Below are 19,235 nucleotides of genomic sequence, written 5' to 3' on the forward strand. Positions count from 1 at the left end.
AAGTGTAGTTGGTAGGTGGCCTTATCTTAATCTGATCTAAATCATGCCTAAGTGCTGTAGTCTTTGCAGAAGCCAAAACATTGCATTTTCTTGTGTTCAGATGATCAGTGAATATCTCAGAAGTTACAGTCCCTGATCATTGACTGCAATATCTGTCCACTCTTTTTGCTTATGAATTTTCCTTCCATAGTGGACTGAAATTCCAGTTTCATGCTTTTTATGCCCTGTGATACAGAAACAAGAGATGTGCAGCCAGAGTCAACTGTGCTGGCATAGAAAGCAAAGGAGGAGAACTCTGGATGCTGAAAAGAAAGGTGTGCTAATGATGTGAAGAAGCAGGCAGACAGAAATGGGGAATCTGACCCCAAGGGGGAAGCTCAGGGAAGTGTGAGCACTCAGGGGCTCTCCTAATGCTGAGCCTTCTCCTGTCTTCTGTGGGGCTCATGGTGTCAGAAAGCTCTTCAAGAGCTAACAGATGTCAGTGCTTCAGGTCCTCTAATTTTAGTTACCATGACCAAGCAAGAGGAGGGTGTACAGTGCAGAAACAAGCACTGCAGAGCGCAGGCACTCAGTGGTGTCACATGTGGTCAGCCAGCATGGCTTTGTGGGATTTGTATGGACCTCTTGAGGTACAGCCAGAAAAACATTGTGCTGACTTCTCTGTTGCTGAAAAGGTGCTGCACCATGCAACTACATGTTTGAAAGAAAGTAATTAGGGAAAACATCAATTGTAGCACCATCATATACATATCTGTTCATATGTAGTTAATGGCATAAGTAACTCTAGCTGTCTTTTGCAAAATTGTGCTCCTGTATTTCATTAGCTAATAACTTTTTGACAACTGGATCATCAAATTACAATAAAAGAATTGAAAAATATTTTTAAGAGTGAGAATTTTAGCCAGTGTATGGCAATTATGGATGTATTCACTTTCATTGGAAAGATTATTTAGATATGAACACAGAACACTTTCAGCAGAAGAAAGAAATATGGCCATGTCTGTCACTATAGAAGGAGCTGAAAGCAAGTAGTATAGGAGAAGGAGAGAGAAAATTGGTAGAGTTAGAAATTTGAGTATTTCAGTAGCATTAGCTGCAGATATTCTGCATGTAGGTTATTCTGTATGTAGCTTCTACTCCTTGTTTTTGTGCTAAATAACACACAGAAAATGAAAGGAACAGGTTAGGTTTAAAAACTTATTATATTATTAAACTGTAAAGCAGAATGACCACTCTTGTGGTAAAAGATAAGAATTTTGGAGTGGTTCAGTTTTCTTGCTGTTATTGCACATATTCTTTTTGCTCATAGCTATCCTATATGGAAAACCTTTTGCTATTATTGTTTACATAAAGTAATTCAAATCGTATTGCTAGTTCATTTGATCAGGTTTGGTCATTTGCTCACATTATTAAACACTGGTCTTTATTAACTAAGGCATCCAAAAATTTGGTATGCTTAGTATATTTGTGCATGCTTCAAACTTTTGTAGAAACTTTTCATTGTCCTTAGCTTCTCACTTTGTAATTCTTCAGTACACTGAGTAAAAAAAAATCCAAACAAACAAATATTTGCCCCATGGACAGAGAAGAACCTTGTTTTCCATTCAAAGCTCTGCCTCTGAGTCAGCACACAATTTGGAGAAGCATTTTGGCACTCTTTCTCGGGTGGATCAACACCTCAGTCACTGTGATGCTCGCACCAGTAAATTCGCCTCCCTGGCAGAGAGCCTCCATGCACGAATGAGCACGAACAAGGACTCTGGCCATTAGTGTTTCTGCCCTGTGAGCAAAAAGAAAAGTTTGGGGGTTGACTTGCTTGTTTGTTTTCCTTTCCAAAGCGTGTTCTGATCTTTTGATGGCAAGTGCTTTACAAATACTGAATATGATGACACGCTTCCCAAATAAGCAAGTAAATAAGTTAAGTAATGATAGCCTTGGCCTAGTATGCCATTAGTCTGGGCATTGTACAGTCATAATGAAGGACAGCATTTGCTCTGCAAAACTGCAAAATTAAGGGAGGGAAATCAGACCAGCTGTAGCAAAAAGTTAGGAAGGATGGCACTGCACTGGTCAGGCTGAAAAGCATTCTCCTTGGCACACAGGTTATCTAACCACCATGGTTGTTGGCAATGCAGAAAAGGACAATTTCAAGGTCAGATAAGGGGAGGGATTAAAATTTAGCTTAGTGAATGTTCCCAGGGGCCTGTTTTTCTTGCATATGCAGTGGCATTAGTAAAATCCAGGAGAGTCAATAATGTTGTCAAGAGTCCATTCAGGTGATGAAGAAGTGGTTGAACCCTTCACTGTGACACAAAAATGCTGCAGCTAATGAAAGTCTAATGCCTCCTGTACCAAAATGAATATTTTTGTATTAAAAGTGACTCCTCCATTGGCAGTGTGAATGACTGTCTCATGAGAAGCTGATCATGCTTTTCCTAATCTCTTTCCTTGATGAGCTGCCTTGAGAAGTAAAATATAAGGCTTCACCTAGGTCTTCACTCCGTTTGTTGTTGCACTAGTTAGCATGACCAGATTTTATGTATCTGAGCAATTACAGTGCCATTCATGTGGTTTTATACGGCTGCCGGGTCACAAAAGGAACAGCCTGAGCAACTGTCTTCTTTTAGAGGAGTTGATAACTTTTCCATTTCCTTGCCATCTCCAGGTGCAGGGCATCAGTGAAATTAAACGAAATTGCAGCCCTTCTAAAGGTCTGCAGAGAGCTCAATAAATTGTCCATTTCTATTCATGGATCAGAGTTGATGGAATGGTATGACTTTAGAGCCACTTTGAAAAAATGTATTTACACTATCTTATAACTGGAATCTGAGTCTTGTTGTTTGGCTGGTTTTTAATGGAGAAGACCACTGAATAATTTATATACATTCACTAAGTTTCAGAAGACTAATACTGTCTAGGTTCAAAATATATAAGGTTAGGGAACTGAAGGAACTGTTCTGTAAAGGAATTAAATAACAGTTGAGATTGTCTTTTTTTATTTATCTTGGTGTTGTGCCTGCAGGCCTTCCTAATTTCTTATTGTACTGACATGCTATAAAGAGGCATTATAGCTCACAGCCCTGGTAGGGACAGGATGAAACAGTTTGGGGAACATCTCTGATGAGCCAGGGAAAAAAGTAAGAGAAAAAGGCTCCTACTGGAACCTATTTACCCAACAGTTTGATTTTCCTATCAGAAAAGCATTCTTTAACATTTTTGAAGAACTATATATCTTTAATTTCCCCTTCTTTTAAAGGCCGATTCTTTCATAAGAAGAGGTGGGGGAAGCCATGTTGTGGGAAGGGGGTGGCTGTTCCTTCCTGTGGAGCACACGGCAGCAGCCTGGGGGCAAGAGAAGGGAGGGCAGAAGGGAGCAGGGAAAATGCAGTGAAACTCTGGAACCCCAGTGCTTTGATGTGGTGGCCAAAACCATCCTGGAGACTGGGCATCTGTGCAGAAGTTGCCACAGTTTGGGAAATCTGGGAGTTGAAATCAAACAGGACAGTAAGAGCTCACCCTGCAAGGACACAGTGAGCAAAGGGATCATGCTTTGTACAGGCCTTTGCCTTTCTCTCTGCTGGACTTAGTCACTGCAGATCACTCAGTACTGTCTTACTTTCTCAAGTTTTGGTCTTCCTTAGAAAATTCACTTTCTGGAAGAGGTTCAAGCAAGTCCACCACAGAGCCCTAGTGTACTGGGTCTGGGCAGGGTGGAGTTGATAACTAGCTGACTTACCTTCCCACAGTGACATGTAGCAAACCATTGGAGAGATGAATGTCTGGGCTAGAGGGTCACATTTTCTTGCTTCAAACATAGCTAATGCTGAAACAAACTAAAAGCCAGTCATGAAAGTTGTACTTTCCTAAAGGTTAAAACAGTTGGACAAGGTCATAATTTTCTTCCCTTTTCCCCTTTGCAGAGTTTCTAAAGAATTTGGATTGTTTGTGTGGGGATAGCTACTGCTGTTGGTGGGGGGCATTGCTTGTTTTCACTTCATAACCCTGGTTGTGGATGGTCATGCAAGGCAAGGCAACTTATGAGGCAGTGCTGTGAGAGTCAGGGGTCAAAAGCTGATGATCTACAACAGGAGGACAATTTTCAGACCTGATGTGTTTAAAGTTATGGGGGATTTAAGTAACCTTTTTTTTTTTTTTTTAAATTTATTTAATTAATTTTATAGCATTCTAGTGAAGGTCAGTGACTGACAAATGCTTTGGACAAAAGGATGCTTGTTTTCTTGGAAATAAAAACATACTGGTATCAAATATATCTTGAGACACTAACACCCTGCCCCTTAAGCAAAATCATTGGTGTAGTCAGATTGCCAGTACCCTGCTCCTGCCACCCTGGCCCTTGACTGAAACCAGCAGCATAAGCTTCCATGTCCACCTTCCATGTCCTGATCATCTCAGTGCTGCAGAGGCGTAGCCCCTCTCACTAAATGGTAGAAGTAGAAAAAACTGTAGGACTGGGACATATTTGTTCCATTTGACACCGTTCTTCACCTCCTGGATGCAACATTCCCCATATTTGCTCTGTGAAGAACGAATAGTTTAAAAATAGACATGAACAGAGAATGGAGAAAGAAGGAACCTTCTGAGACCAGCTTCATCCATGATTTTGAAAAGCCTGGTTTATTTTTAAAAGCTTTACTATACTGGTGACATTATCACAGAAGTCCTTGTTGATGTGGATAAGTGTGTTTTTATATCATTGTAACTGACTTAACTCTGTTTTTGTTCATTTCCTCTTCTCTCCCAGTGGAGTTTTTATACTGTGATTTGGCTTCCATGAAGTCTATACGGCAATTTGTGCAGCGGTTTAGAGCAAAGAATTGTCCACTCCATGTCCTGGTGAATAATGGTGAGTTCTATTTTTTTTTATTCACATATCTGCAGGGAAAGTTGTGACAAATGGAACTCTCATCTATCACTTCACATTTCAAGTAGGTTATCTGAAACATACAACAGGGTTGCAGTAGCAGGGATGTCTTCTTAGGAGTTAAAATGCATTTTTTGGAGAGAGAGTCAAATGAGCAGACTGAACACTTCAATGCTGCACCTGCTCATGATATTATTGCAAGTCTGATTCCTTTGCTCTGCTTTTTTAGCTCTCTAGCAGTAAAAATCATGCAACTACACAAGAATCTGAGAATCTGGAATAAAAGTAAAAAAGGAAAGGGAAGCTGTACTTTATGTTGATTTGAGGACTGGGCAAAAACCAACCATATGAAGTTTAACAAGGAAAAGTGCCAGATTCTGCACCTGGGATGGGGCAGCCCTGGGTGTACATACAGAATGGGCAATAAGGTGCTGGAAAGCAGTGCCATGGAAAGGGACCTGGGAGTCCTGCTCAATGGCAAGTTGAGTATGAGTCAACAGTGCCCTGGCATCCAGGAGGGCCAACCATGTTCTGGGGGGCATCAGGAAAAGCATCACCAACCAGGTCGAGGGAGGTGCACTGCTCCTCTGCTCTGCACTGGCACAGCCTCACCTTGAATATTGTGTGCAGTTTGGGGCACCACAATGTAAGAAAGATATGAAGCTTTAGAAAGTGTCCAAAGGAGGGCAATGCAGATGGTGAAGGGCCTTGAGGGGAAGCTGCATGAGGAGCAGCCAAGGTCACTTGATCTGTTCAGCCTGGAGATGAGGAGACTGAGGGGAGACTTCATTGCAATCTACAACTTCCTTGTGAGGGGAAGAAGAGCTGCAGGCACTGATCTCTGCAGTGACCCAGTGACAGGACCTGAAGGAATGGCCTGAAGTTGTGTCAGGGGAGGTTTAGGTTGGATATTAGAAAAAGGTTCTTCAGCCAGAGGATGGCTGGGTTCCGAAACAGACTCCCCAAGGAAGTGGTCACAGCACCAAACTTGAAAGAGTTCAAGAAGCATTTGGACAATACTCTCATGCATGTGGTGTCATTCTTAGGAATGGTCCTGTGCAGGGCCAGGAGCTGGACTCCATGATCCTTGTGGGTCCCTTTCAACTTGGCATATTCTGTGATTCTGTATGTATGAACACTTGTTTACTGTGGTTGTCTGATGAGCTGGATTGGGGTTTTAATGCATCTGAAATGTAACCTAGTAAATTATCCAGCAATCTCAGAGCAGTCACTGCACAGATGAAAGTGCTACTGGAAAGTTGTCCATAAAGCTGTATCCTCAGTGGTCAGAGCACAAATTAAAAGGACAATATTTATCTTGCATTCATACAATTATCAAATGAATCTCATTACTCTTAGGGATTTTAACTTTTATTATTCATGTACTTGCCATCTAATTTTGTTTTCTAGCCACAGTATTTTTGGAAACCAGCCCATATAATAATTTTCCTCCAGAAACCATGCATGCTCTGCATGCGCTTTCCTAAAGGGGAATTTTCCCCTTGTCTATTTGACTAGGGGAAAAACCCACCCACAAAAATTTAGACTTCTTTTAGAATTTTTCTGCTGTTACATGCAGCTGTTCTTGTTTTCCCAATCATTTGCATATATTTTATTAGGACATCCCAGAGAACAAACATGCTGTAAATGAATGGGTTTCTTGCATTCGTTGATGCCTTAAAGAACTCTTAGTAACACAAGTAAATATTGCAATAAAAATTCAAGTGTTTTTTATTTGCTGATTGATATGAAACATTCGTGAAATGTTCAACTAAGTATTAATTTTTATTTGATTAGTCAAAAAAGCCTACTATTATTATTTTAATTGTTCTGTAGTTAGAGGTAGTGGATATTTAGGCCTGGTTACAAAATCTTTCCAGATTTGCATGACTAATTTTACTTTTTGAAAAAACAGCATTTTGTGGAAAAATGGGTTTTGAGATCTGTGCTCCCATCAGTCATCCCCTGCCCTCCACTAGTTTTCAGGATTAGCAAAGCCAGAACTGTCAGCAGGGGCTTGGAAGCCATTTGGGGGAGAAATGATGAGGCTGAAGCAACTGGGAAGCCCTCTAGAAGAAAGGATTTTGCTCAGTCCTAGCTGCTGCTGAAGTGGGATGGATGAAAATTGCAGTTAAATATATCTTTATTCAAGGCATTTGTATGAAAATACGTCGCCTAATGGGCCTAATGTGCTATGAGACCAAAGAGTGTAAGCCCAAAGCTTCTTTTAAGAAAGAAGTTTGAGACTAAAATTTGCCTTATTCAGTCTGTGTTTTCATGACTTCCAAGAAGGGCATTTGATTTCACTTACTCTTGATTACCAAATATGGTTGGCAAGAGAAATCTGTTGTTTGAGAAAATCCTTTTAGAAGCTACAATGAAATGAATGGTCCAAATCTGCTGTTTGCTGAACCTTTAATAGAATCACGGAAGCAAACATGTCCAAAGCTGCTATAAAGAATCCCATATAATTAGGTTAGTCTCTAACCATTACCTGGCAAGTCACCAATCCACTTCTGAAAGGTCTTTCCAGCATCTTTTTTTTTTTTTTTAATGGTCTTTTTTATTTGCTTTTGTAATTAATCTGTAGCATTTAATTTTGTTACTAGTTTCATAATGAAAGCCCAAGTGTTTTCTTGGTGCAAAAGAGGAAAATGAACATACCTAATGGAGGAGAAATGGTCTGATGAAAATCCATCAGCGTTAAGCACAATCAAGACAAATGAAATGCTGACATTGGGGCTATCTGGTTGGGTTTTCCTTTTCTCTTTCTCTTCCTCTTTCCATTTTTTTTGGTCATTTTTTCTACTGTTATGTGATGCACTAAGGAGGATGATTCAGTCCATCGTGGACTGCAGAGTGCAGAGTTGGAAGCACTACTCACTCAATATTTCACCATTTCAATACTGAAATGTCTTATGGGAGTGAGTTGGTGGGTATGTTGTCAGTGAAAGTGTACATGGTCAGAAAACTGTGTTGTCAGGTAGAAGGCATTTTGCATGACTGTTGGACGTCTTTCAAGACATCTCAAAATGACGTGGCTGATTTTCTTATGTCTCAGTGTATGCATTTAGAACAGTAGGTTTCTTAGTGTCACCTTGTACTTTTTTATTTATTACTGATCTCAAAGCTCTAGCATTCTTGACACGAAGAGTTATTTTTAATTTTAGCATATAGGGAAGAGCCACTGTCAAACTGATAAAAATTTTCCTCTCTGTCTTCACAGGACAAAGCATTTTACTATTAAGGACTGTACATTTTGTTATATTTAGTGTAAAAATGCTAAGAACTGTTCCATTGCATTTTTTTGCACAATATATTGGAATAATTTAATTTCTTTAAATCTAAATCTTTTATATTGATTGGTATAATTACATTAATATGTTAGTGATCTTCCCACATATTATCTCTGTGAATACATATCCTGTATGTATGTGAAGGTGTATGATATCTGTTGTGGGCTAGTGTGAACCTGTCAAAAAACCAAACATTTGAACATGAATTAATGAAAGTTCCAACATTTTAGAGTAATGCAAACTATGAAATCTATGAAATTAACATTGAAATATTATTAAAGACAAATGATTTGCCTTGAATTACTGTTCTAAATAAATAATCAATCCTACATGTCTGACATAAGATTGTTATGAAACTCACCAGTTTTCCATTTGTTTTTTAAGGAATGTATCTCCATCATTTGCTTTCCATCCCTTGCCAAACTCAAGGATCTAGTTGAAAATTAAATTAATACTAAAATCATGAGTTTCAGAGTATTCTCCCAGAACTGAACACACAAGTCTCACAGAAATTTCAAGAAGATTTAGGTATTCTACTTAATGGAAATTAGTGCACTAGAGTTACCTCCAATTTTTGTTATAGCTTATTTAAGCATATACATTTAACTTTGTAATTTCTAATTTAAAAGGAAAAAGTTGGTTGAATGCACACATTATTTCATATGACAAATAAGTGCCTGTTTTTCCATGACTATGCTTTCTGCATCAATAATGTGCATGCTCAGCTCTTGGTTTTTAAAATAAACAAAACACATTAAAAATGCAAATTGAGTATTACATAAACTTGTGCTTTGTTTTTTTTTTTTTTAATGTAACGTGCTAATGCTAAAAAGAGAAGAATACTATGACACAGAAAACAAATTCATTTTCTGTAGAAAACAAGAAGTAAGCTAAATGATTGAACTGGATGCAACACAAGCAGTTCAGAAAGCTTAATCTGACAGCAGGTCAAAAGATTATGTCTTCTAGTCCACTAATTAGCAATTGGGTGCTAATTTTTAGTTCTGTTTTTGAAAAGAACTGTGTCTTTTTACATCTGAAAAGTATTCAGCAAATTACAGCATGTACACTAGTGTAATTATTTAATACATTCAGAAAAATGACATTGCTGTTAAAATGCATTAGAAAGTCTGCTCTCCTCTTGTGCTTGCAAAAGGGACACATAGTAAAACACTTTGTAAAATTCCATGGGCAATAATTACTGTTCCATGCCTGAGAGGTTTTTACCAAACTTGAAGCCAGTCATTTTCTCTGTGTGATAGAAATGTTTCTCAGCACCTTATAGTTTATGTTTTTGCTTATATGCTGTTTACAATGCTTAATTATCTTAAGACCAAGAGGGCTAACTCCAAAATCACTACATATTTAGTGATACCAGAATACCTACAGATACCAAACATGCACAATCTAACTCATTAACAATGAAATACCAACTGAAAGTTTTCAGGCCATTATTAGCCTACTGCAGACAGATTAAAGTTAAAATATTTTAGGTTGAAGCCTATCGAAGCCAATTTAAGATCAGTATTTCTGAACTGCTGGCTATTTCAGACAATCATATTTCGTACTTTGTGGATCATCTGAGAAATTATCAGTCTTTTGATAGAATTAATAAGTTTCTATAAGCTTCCCTCTTTAGTTCTTAGGGCACAATGAAAGCTGTTTCAATAACTAAGTATGTGAAATATATATATATATTTTTTGTGTTACCTGCACACAGTTCAGCCATGTGAAGGTCAGCCTTAATCCTTTACTGGGAACCCTCTGAATAGTCCCATGGATGCTGTCATGGTTGATCATATATTAAACTATTCTTGTGTTTGAGTATTTGCAGGATCAGATCTTCAGAAGAAGTGTGAGGTTTGAGGGCTGGGAACAAGGGCATATATCAGATGCAAACAGTTTTATAGAGACTTACCTACTCACAGGTCTTACTGATGAGTTGGATTTAATAAAAGTTAAATTGCTTGAAATTATCACAGTGGGATATATGAAAAGGTCTTGTCCCACTGGACTAGATAAGAGTCAGCTCCATTCTCTGTAGCAGCTGTAGCCTGCACTGACTCTTACGATGAAGATGAGAGAAACCTCAGAGATGTGGAAATTCACCGGGGAAGGCCTTGAGGGAAAGTTAGTGTGGAGGGTTGCAGTTGACTCTATTGAAACTTGGACTTCATCAAAATTAATGCTTCTCCTCCAGCCACACAGGAAGGCTGTGGTGAACTCAGGATATGGTATCCTATTAGTCTTCTTCCAGTGTCTTACTTACAACATCATGTTTCATCTTTATCCTTCCTTAGAGACAAATTAGAGCGATACCTAAGCAAAGCTGTGATGGAAAAGGTATAGAGGGACAGGGGAAAGAGAGGACTAGTCCTTTACCTGTATATAATGGATGATAAGTATCAGACATCATGGGAGAGCTGGGCCTTTCAGAGATGGTTTGAGCTGGAAAAGGTAGTTTGAGCTGGTGGAAAGATTGCCTTTAAATGTATCTTCCACGGATGATGGGAAAACCTAGAAGATGCATGAGGACACTCACATGCAGCATTAACATGTTCTAAAATGAGGAGAAACTCTCAGAGTCATACTTTTTAAGAAGTTCAGTCTATGAACTTCTGCCATTTTCTCTGATTTTTCAGAAGAGGTAATCTTTATAAGAGAGATGAGGATTCTGACTGATTATACACTGCTCTTCACAGGTATTAGGTGCCCTGGGTACTGCAAGTAACTTCTCTGGGCATATGTGCCAGAGCATTGTGATACTGCTGACAGTATCTGACTTGTTCAGATCAACTGAGGATTGTGCAATGCCAACATTTACCTAGCACCTGGACTTTTAGCAGCAGTCATCAGCCAGAGATTTTACTGTACTTGAATAACATTGTTATCTGCCAGAATAATATGTATCCTTGTAGTGGGTTGACCCTGGCTGGATGCCAGGTACCCATTAAAGCCACTCTCTCACTTTTCCTCTGCAGCTGGACAGAGAAGAGGAAAAAAAACCTAAGGATTCATGAAGTAGGAGCTGGGAGAGGTCAGTTACTGACTACCTTCATGGCCAAAACAGACTCAGAGTGGGGATGTTACTTAAATTCATTACTAACAGGATAAGAGCCTTCCATATTCTCCCTCTTTTTCCCCCTCAGTGGTGCAGGGGGATGGGGAATGGGTGTTACAGTCAGTTGTTGTTTCTGCTGCTGCTCAGGGAGAGGAGTCCTTCCCCTACTCCTGATGGGTCCCTCCCATGGGAGACAGTCCTTGATGGACCTCTGTGGAGTAAGTCCATCCCTTGGGCAACAGTTCTTCCCAAACTGCTGTCCCGTGTGTCGCTTCTCCGTGGGGTGCAGTCCTTCATGAATGAGCTGTACTGATGTGGGTCCCCCACAGGGGCCACAAGTCTTACCAGGAAAAACCTGCTCCAGCATGGGCTCCTCTCTGTACAGGCTTCAGGTCCCCAGCAGGACCCTGCTCTGTCTTGGGCCTCCCACGGGGTCACAGCCTCCTTCAGATATCTACCTGCTCCAGCACGGGCTCCTCCATGGGCTGCAGGGGGGTCTCTGCACCTCGATGGTCCTCCCTGGCCTACAAGGGCACAGCTGCCCCACCATGGGCTGCACCACGGGCTGAAGGGCCTCAGCTCCAGTGCCTGGAGCACCTCCTGCCCCTCCTTCTGCACTGACCTTGGTGTCCACCTTGTTGTTCCCATGTTCTCACTCTTCTCGTCCTTGGCTGGAATTCTCTCTGCACAATGGCTTCCTGTTCTTAAATATGTTATCACAGAGGTGTTACTGTCACTCTTGATTGGCTCGGCCTTGGCCAGAGACAGGAAGCCCATCCTGGAGCCGTCTGGAATTATCTCCACCAGACAGAGGATCTTCTAGTAGCTTCTAACACAAGCCACCCCTGTAGCCCCCCTCACTATCAAAACCAAGCCACAGAAACCCACTACAGTCCTATATAGAGATATCAGATTTCTTATAAAAGGTTTATTTTTTATTAGAAGAACTAATAAGTTAGAAGAGTAACTTTAGACTACTTGTGGCTTTCAAACAGTGAGGATTTCATTCAAGAAAATCCTGACTTTTATTGGAAACTATCTTTGTGTTTCTGATTATTTCCTAAGCTTTTTCTTTGTCTGTGATATCAAACATTTTCTGAAAAGGGAAATATCTCAGGCTCCACAAACTGCAGGTTCTTGACCCATTTGCTTTTATGTCCTGAATGTGAATGCTTTATCAGTGGAAGACAGATACAAAATTCAGCTATTGATGGATTAGGAAACCCAACTGGTTCTACTGAAGTGTGTGGAACACTTGCCGTTGGCTTTTCTGAAAGGCAGGAGTGAGCCATGTTTTTTTTACCTAATCCTTTCATAGCTTTTAGGTAAAAATATTTTTTATACAAATTACAAACCAAAATATTTTACGTCTGTTGAATTAGAAAGCTGTGACTGACTGTCTTATTTTCTGATTGTGAGTGGGATAACTCATCATTGTGCCAACTTAAATAATAAAATAGTTGCTGAGCATATCTTTAGGAAACAAAGGGTTGTTTGTTTGTTTGTTTTAACCAGACCCAATTATGAATGCTGTGATTTATTTTAGTGTAAAATCGAACCTCAGTTATAGATTGTATTTTCTTTTTTTAACTGACACATTTTCCAAGGAGCTGGCCTGAGCTTTCTGTGTTCACCATGTAGCAGCATGACATTGATTCAGAAAGTGGATCTGTTCTTAAGGAGGCATTACAGCCTGTTCAGTGATGTTCTGAACCTACCAAGATTTGGTTGTTGTTCTCACAGTCCTTGACTGTGGATTGTCTCCTTTTTTTCTTTTTCTTTAATCTGCTGAGAAACTAAGAGCTTGCCTTGCTGGAAAGACACATTGCTTTATCTTTTTTGACACAGTTAATACAGTCCAGTTCTCCCTCGTGGGCATTATAGGTGGGTCTGGGAGCACTAGCAGTAGATATTATTTAATTTTCAGTTCCTCACTACTTAGCCAAACTTTTAATGTTTGGGCTAAGAGTTTTTGCCTTAGGCTGATTTATTTTTCTTTGTAATGCCAGATAAAACAGTTTATATGTTTCTGGCAGTGATAAGACAAACATCTTAGGATTTTTTTATTGTCAAAAATGATGGCAAGTTTATTCATAAAGGCTCTGGTGTTATCACAGTTTGGAAATGAATGCAGGCAAAATGCTGCCTTTGTGTCAGTGGCAGCTGCACCTTTTGGCACTCATGGAATATTTCCATGATAGGTCAAGTCAGAAGCCTGTTAAGCACTGCAGTTTGTAAACCACATTTTATGTTTTATTCAGTGAAAATTTTCCTATAGCAGGCATGTCCCAAATCGAGACTGAGCAGTTCTTTCTGCTGAAAACCCTGAGTCATGGTGGGAGGTACTTTGTGCAGTCAAATGCGCGAGCACTGGGACTGGGCACCAGTGTCCCACCTGCTCCTTGTGGCTCTGCCTCTGAGCTGGGGTGGAGATGGGCACTGTGTCTCACTTCAGGCTCCTCCAGTCTCTCCACAGTCCAGACTAGTGGCTTCAGTCCTCCATGATCCCTATGAAAAGTTTCTGTCCCATGAAGAGTAGACTGTGAAGAGTTGATTGGAGGGATGGTGAACATGACTGTTAGTTGGGAACCATTAGGATGATGGAAACTGTGGTGGCAAAACATTTGACTTTGCTGATTGAAAGTCTTTTAAACAGAATTAAACTATGAATGTAGCAAATATTCTTATTAAATATCAGAAAATTAATAAGAAAGTAAGTAGCGAAGCAGAGCTGGGGTGGGTAGTGGGGATGAAGAGAGGCATTAGGTGTGTCTGAACTGTAGGAGATGTCTCAGTCAGAGTTTGGAAATGCTGAGACACAACATTATGCACAAGGATTGAGTCTTTATCTTGAGGACTGGAGTCTCTGTTGAGCACTGATTGAATGCTTTTTCCACAGTTCTTGACTGATCTCTTACTTGCAAGTTTACTGATGTTCAATAGAGATGAGAATTACCCCTCCTGGTGGGGATGTGATTGGAACCTCTCTTCTTCTTGGTCATCGACTTTCACACAACTTGTAGAAAGAAACTTGTAACTTAGTCACAACTGATTGATCCTGAAGGGAGGATAGAGAACCTGGTAGGAGCCTCAGAGCCAGGGATCATGATTTCATAAGGAAACCAGCCTCGGGAATGAGGGGAGAGTGAGCCAGGCGTGTGACAGGCAGATGCCTGCAGGGTGCAAAGTAATCTTGTGATTGAGACACAAAGATGCTAGAATGACTGGGTAAGAAAATTAGAGACAAGGAACTTACTGTTTAGAGAGGCAGATGAAGCTGATATGCGTGTCTGGGGCAGAACCTCTCCCCTCCTTCCCAAACACATGCAGTTCCTTGATAAGATCAGCATCAGATCATTGGATTGGGTAAGGGTAAGCAAGGAGGGGAGCACAGCTCAGAGCTTTGGCTGGGAAGCCAAAATGATCAGGACTGTTCATTTTCCTGGCAAAGGGAGGTGGGGAATCTCTCAGGAAGCCACTGTGCAAAAAAGACAATGGGTGGTGTAGAGCCTCTTGCAAGGCTGGGAGCTAGTGGGAATTTGTTCAGTGCTGGAGCAGAGGCTCAGTCCGACTCCTGTGGAGGAGATGGCTTGGGATGAGACAGGAAAGACGGAATGCTCTGGAAACCGAAATCCTCTCCTCCGCAGACTGAGTTTGGGTCCTTTCTCTTTATCAAACCTGTTTTCACAGTGCCTAGTACCCTCAAGGAAAGGTCCGTGCACATGACATTGTCCTGGCACTGATGCCAGATAGGCCGACAGGTGTCTTTGCATCTCCTCAAGGGTCAAGTGTATTGGTGTGAAATGTCTGTGTCATCTACGTGTCATTGTTAGGCCATGGGGTAAAAATTCCTGTTTTGCTTCATTTTTCTCCCATTTTGCTTTAGAAAATTGTATATATACATATATACATATAAAGAGCTCAAAAGATTTTAGGAAGAACTCTCTCTGAGGAGACAAGAAGTAGGACCATACCATTGGAGAGCTGTACCAAGCTTTATCTGTATTTTTGTGGTTTTCTTCTAAACTGTTGGGATTTTTATCTATTCAGCTTTTATATACTGTTAATCTGGCTTTGTGTTTTCCTGTCTAGACTCGGAACACTTTTATGGGATGCCAATAGGCATATGACATACCTTTAGCACTGGACTATGGGTTAGGGATGTGGCTTAGCAAGCAGTATGTCACAGCAGTGCTGTAAATTCACTGCTCTGCAGCCCAGATGAGGTGTACCTGTAAAAAACAGTCATGTGGGTACAATTGTGTCTCCAGCAAGCACTTGTAATAATTGGGGGCAATTCTTCCAATAAGGCATTGCACCTTCTCATTGCTCACTAGCCAGGAGAGACCCACAGGGCAGGTGTATTCTGGGATTGCATAGCCCTGATGAATAAAGCAATCTGGGATAGGCAGACTAGCCAGGGAAGCTGCAGGGTTCACCTGTTCAGGAGAGAAGTGGGCTATGCTATTTTATATGTTGGTACACTCATAGTTGTTTTGGTGTATGGGTGTGCAGAACAGAGTGGTTTTGACATTCAGTTAAGTGAGGTGGGTTGCCTTGTGTGACTGTACTCATGGGATGGAAAATGCTGCTAAATGCATCAGCTAAACCAGTACAAAGCCTGTATGGAGGAAAGGCTTTGTGCTTTTACTGGAAGTACTGTCTCTGTTAATTTTTCCCCTGAGGAATACTTTTGGTACAGTATGTATCTCTTCCCTGTAAATAGCAAGAAGTGGGTGAATGTGATTATAGAGGTTCACCTCCTGCTGTGAAGGTGTTACATGGCTGACCTGTTGCATTGTCTGATCAGCCTTTGAGTGTCTGGGGATAAAAGGAGTTGTGTGAGGAGGATCTGCCTCCACACCCTCTTCTGTGAGCCTGGCTGGGAAGGAAGACATTTTGGTCTGCATGTGAAAAAGAGATTTTAAATCTTTCTTTTCCAGTGAGTTTGAGAGAACTGACTTTAAAAACCTCCATGTAGCTCACTGTAAAAAAATTCATATGAGTGAGATATTTGTATTTTACAGCTCTTAAAACATATTTTGTAATGGAGATCAAGGATGTCTTTGCAGTGGGAGGTAGGGAGTTACAGCAATGTTTGCCGTCATCTGTAGTATGAGCAGGCATAGTGAAAATTCTCCTGTATAATTCAATAAAAATGTGGTATGCCTGGCCTGTAATATTTACAACTATCATAAACTTTTTGGTTATGTTGTGTGCACTATCAGATCCATTTTGCTTTTAAAATCACCCAAGATTTGATTGATGGATCAGAAACCAAGAGTTTCATTAGAAACTTTAATAGAAAATCATTTGAAATGCCTGTTTACAAAGACAGTTCTCTGGAGGTATATTCATTCTTTGAGTGAAAAATACAACTTTTGCCTAGTCATAGAAGCAAAACAGGATAGATTATTTTTTATTCACTAAAGCTAATTAAAAATATGCATAATTTGAACATATTACAATAAATGCAGAACTGCAGCACACTGGAGTGTATTACTCTATCTATAAGAACAGTTGCTTAGGCAAAAAAATATTTTCCTTATTCTAATTTATTTCTACTCCTACAAAAGCATACATCTGTGCATTGTTTAGGCAGTTTTCTGTGCACATACTGTCAAGCTTTTGCTGGAATATTTCAGTAACAGCTAATCAATTGCAAAGTAAAAGCTCATGTTCAGCTTATTTATTAATTAATTTTCTAATGCCATGCTGATATCAGTGACATTTTAAAAATAAATCTTCTGGAGACAATCCAGCTAAATCAGAGGGGAAAAAAGTATAAGATGCATGTATCAGAACTGAGGTGTTTGACATTAATGGTTTGTGTGCTGCCATGTCAAATTTCACATGCATTGGAAAAGTGATGCGGCTGATTATTGATAATTAAAATCGTGAAGATACTGAGTTGTATGGAATTGTTCTTATTTTACAATGAAGAGATAAGGGATTTGCTAATGTTTCAGATAGTATTGGATTAATTAAAAGAATTAAAAATAGAAGCAGTTTTTGTTCTTTGAGTTACTGTTTGGGGCCCTTAAGTAAAGCTGATGATGTTTCTGGACAAGAGAAAATCAATAGCATGCCACTTTTAGTATCTACTGAATGTTAGGTAGTTAATAATTTAAAAAAGAGAGCTTGCTGCTACACTTAAAAGGTTTTTCCTTTTGTCAGGGAAGCATCCAAGTTCAGTTGGGTATTCCTTTGTACGCTCACTTGCAGTGAATTAAAATGGCTTTTCCTCAAATAAGAGAAACTGCCCTCAGACTGCAGGGCAAGATTTTTTTGACAGCCTTGATATGAACCACCTCAAAGATGAGAGCCTTTAACAAAAAAGAAAAAAAGTCTTCCAAAGGTGTTCTGGCTTATTATTATTTGACCAACTATTGAGGACAAAACTGGAATTGTAGTAGCATCAAATGCAAGCAGAGCTGATTATGACTGCTCAAACACTTGATCACAATTTCTACTCAGAGGGCACTTCTGAAGAATGAGTAAAATAATTTTGGGGAGTGTGCATCTTAGAAGTTGTGCATTGCACGAGTGAAATTTTTTTCTGTCTCTTAACCTGAGCTCAGGTCTGGTTTTTTTTCCAGGATGTGCAGCGCAGATGGTGGAGACTAATTGGGGTGGAGGGCAAAGCCTCTATGTGTTCTTGAAATCCTGTGCCTCTCTGGAGGTCGGGGGGGGGGCAGTTGCTGTGGCACAGGCATCCTCGGGGCTAATGTGAGCAATGACAGCCTCCCCATGTTTGCCTGCTGGTCATGATGCAAAGCTGAACGGCTGTAGCAGCTGTCTAGCACACTTCTCTCAGGATAAATTCCTCCATCCCTCTATCTGACTCAGCCAACAGAAGTGTGTCTGATGGAGGGGTCCTATAGCGAACCCTGCAGCAGCAGAAGCAGCATTTGGGGTTCAGCGCAGCCTTGTTGTGCCAGGGCTGTTTTATGTTGGCTGCCTTTTCTTGGGCTTGTATTTTACCAGTGTTGCTGCAAACAGACCTGTGGCAAACTGTTTCCTTCTGCCTTTTCCAAATGTCAGAGCTTTGGAGGGCAGGATGGGCCTCAGATATATGCAAATCTTTTCCTTGTATCAGCCCTGGTGCTCTGAGATGCAGCAGTGTTCCCATCTGCCCTCCAACAGCTCATGCTGAGTTCTGTCTTTGCTAAAACTTGCACTCTAGCAGGCTGAGACTTGGTCTGGGAGCTTGGGGTTTGTTGCCGTTCCCACCCTTTCCTTCTTCCCAGAAAACAAGAAGAGGTTGCAACTGGGCTTGTCTCACATTTTCATCTGTCCATAACCTTCACACCAGTTCTCAGTTCTGACCATGGTTCCAATTGTGATTATATGCAGTTTACAGAAGAAATGGAACCCTATTTTCAACTCTGTGAGCAGTTGCCCCATCCATCAGACTAAGTGCTGCTGAAGAAGGAGAATACAGTGTGACACCCCACCAGATACCCTCTAATTTGTGTCTTCCCATTGTTAAAGTTGAGATTTGACACACAGAGAAATCACATCTGCCAGCTGTGTTTTTCTGTCATTCAGAGGGTTCTGGGAAAGTGACTATAATGACAGAGGGAGATGCTAATCAGAACTTTTGTGGAGCCTCATCATGTAATTTGTGTTGTGTTTCCTTTGTTGTACCATCACTCAGCATCTTTTATGTCCAGTCTTAAGTTGTGTGTTACACCTCAACCTTTTGGTTTCTCAGCCAAAAGGTCTTCTCAAGTTTCTTCCCCTCAAGCACCTTCTCCAGTTGCTCCATTAAGCAGTATAAAGCCATAGGTGAATCGCTATGGGTGTTTGCCATACTTAAAAGACCCTGAAGAGATCTCCTCTTTTGTTCAAGCAGCAGCAACAAAGCAGGACTGTTGGGTGGCAGGACCCCCAAAGGAGTGGTGTAGAAGCTCAGCATGTACAATTTAAAATACTCATTTAAAGTGCCATCACCAGGCTGACATCAAGAAATGGGATGTTAAAGGCTTCATAA

The 19,235-nt window shown here is 40.5% G+C and overlaps 1 protein-coding gene across 2 annotated transcripts in view; it reads left to right on the forward strand.

Annotated features, from left to right (window-relative positions):
* Positions 1–19,235, forward strand: part of DHRSX (dehydrogenase/reductase X-linked) — a 204,402-nt gene that overhangs the window by 137,715 nt on the left and 47,452 nt on the right. For both annotated transcript variants that reach the window (XM_050331355.1, XM_050331354.1), the window contains one exon: positions 4,763–4,864. In XM_050331355.1, coding sequence (XP_050187312.1) covers positions 4,763–4,864 — 102 coding nt within the window. The remainder of the gene's footprint in view (positions 1–4,762; positions 4,865–19,235) is intronic.

The sequence above is a fragment of the Myiozetetes cayanensis genome, unplaced genomic scaffold, assembly GCF_022539395.1.
Source record: "Myiozetetes cayanensis isolate MyiCay16 unplaced genomic scaffold, myiCay2020 scf5-8, whole genome shotgun sequence".
Taxonomy (NCBI): domain Eukaryota; kingdom Metazoa; phylum Chordata; class Aves; order Passeriformes; family Tyrannidae; genus Myiozetetes; species Myiozetetes cayanensis.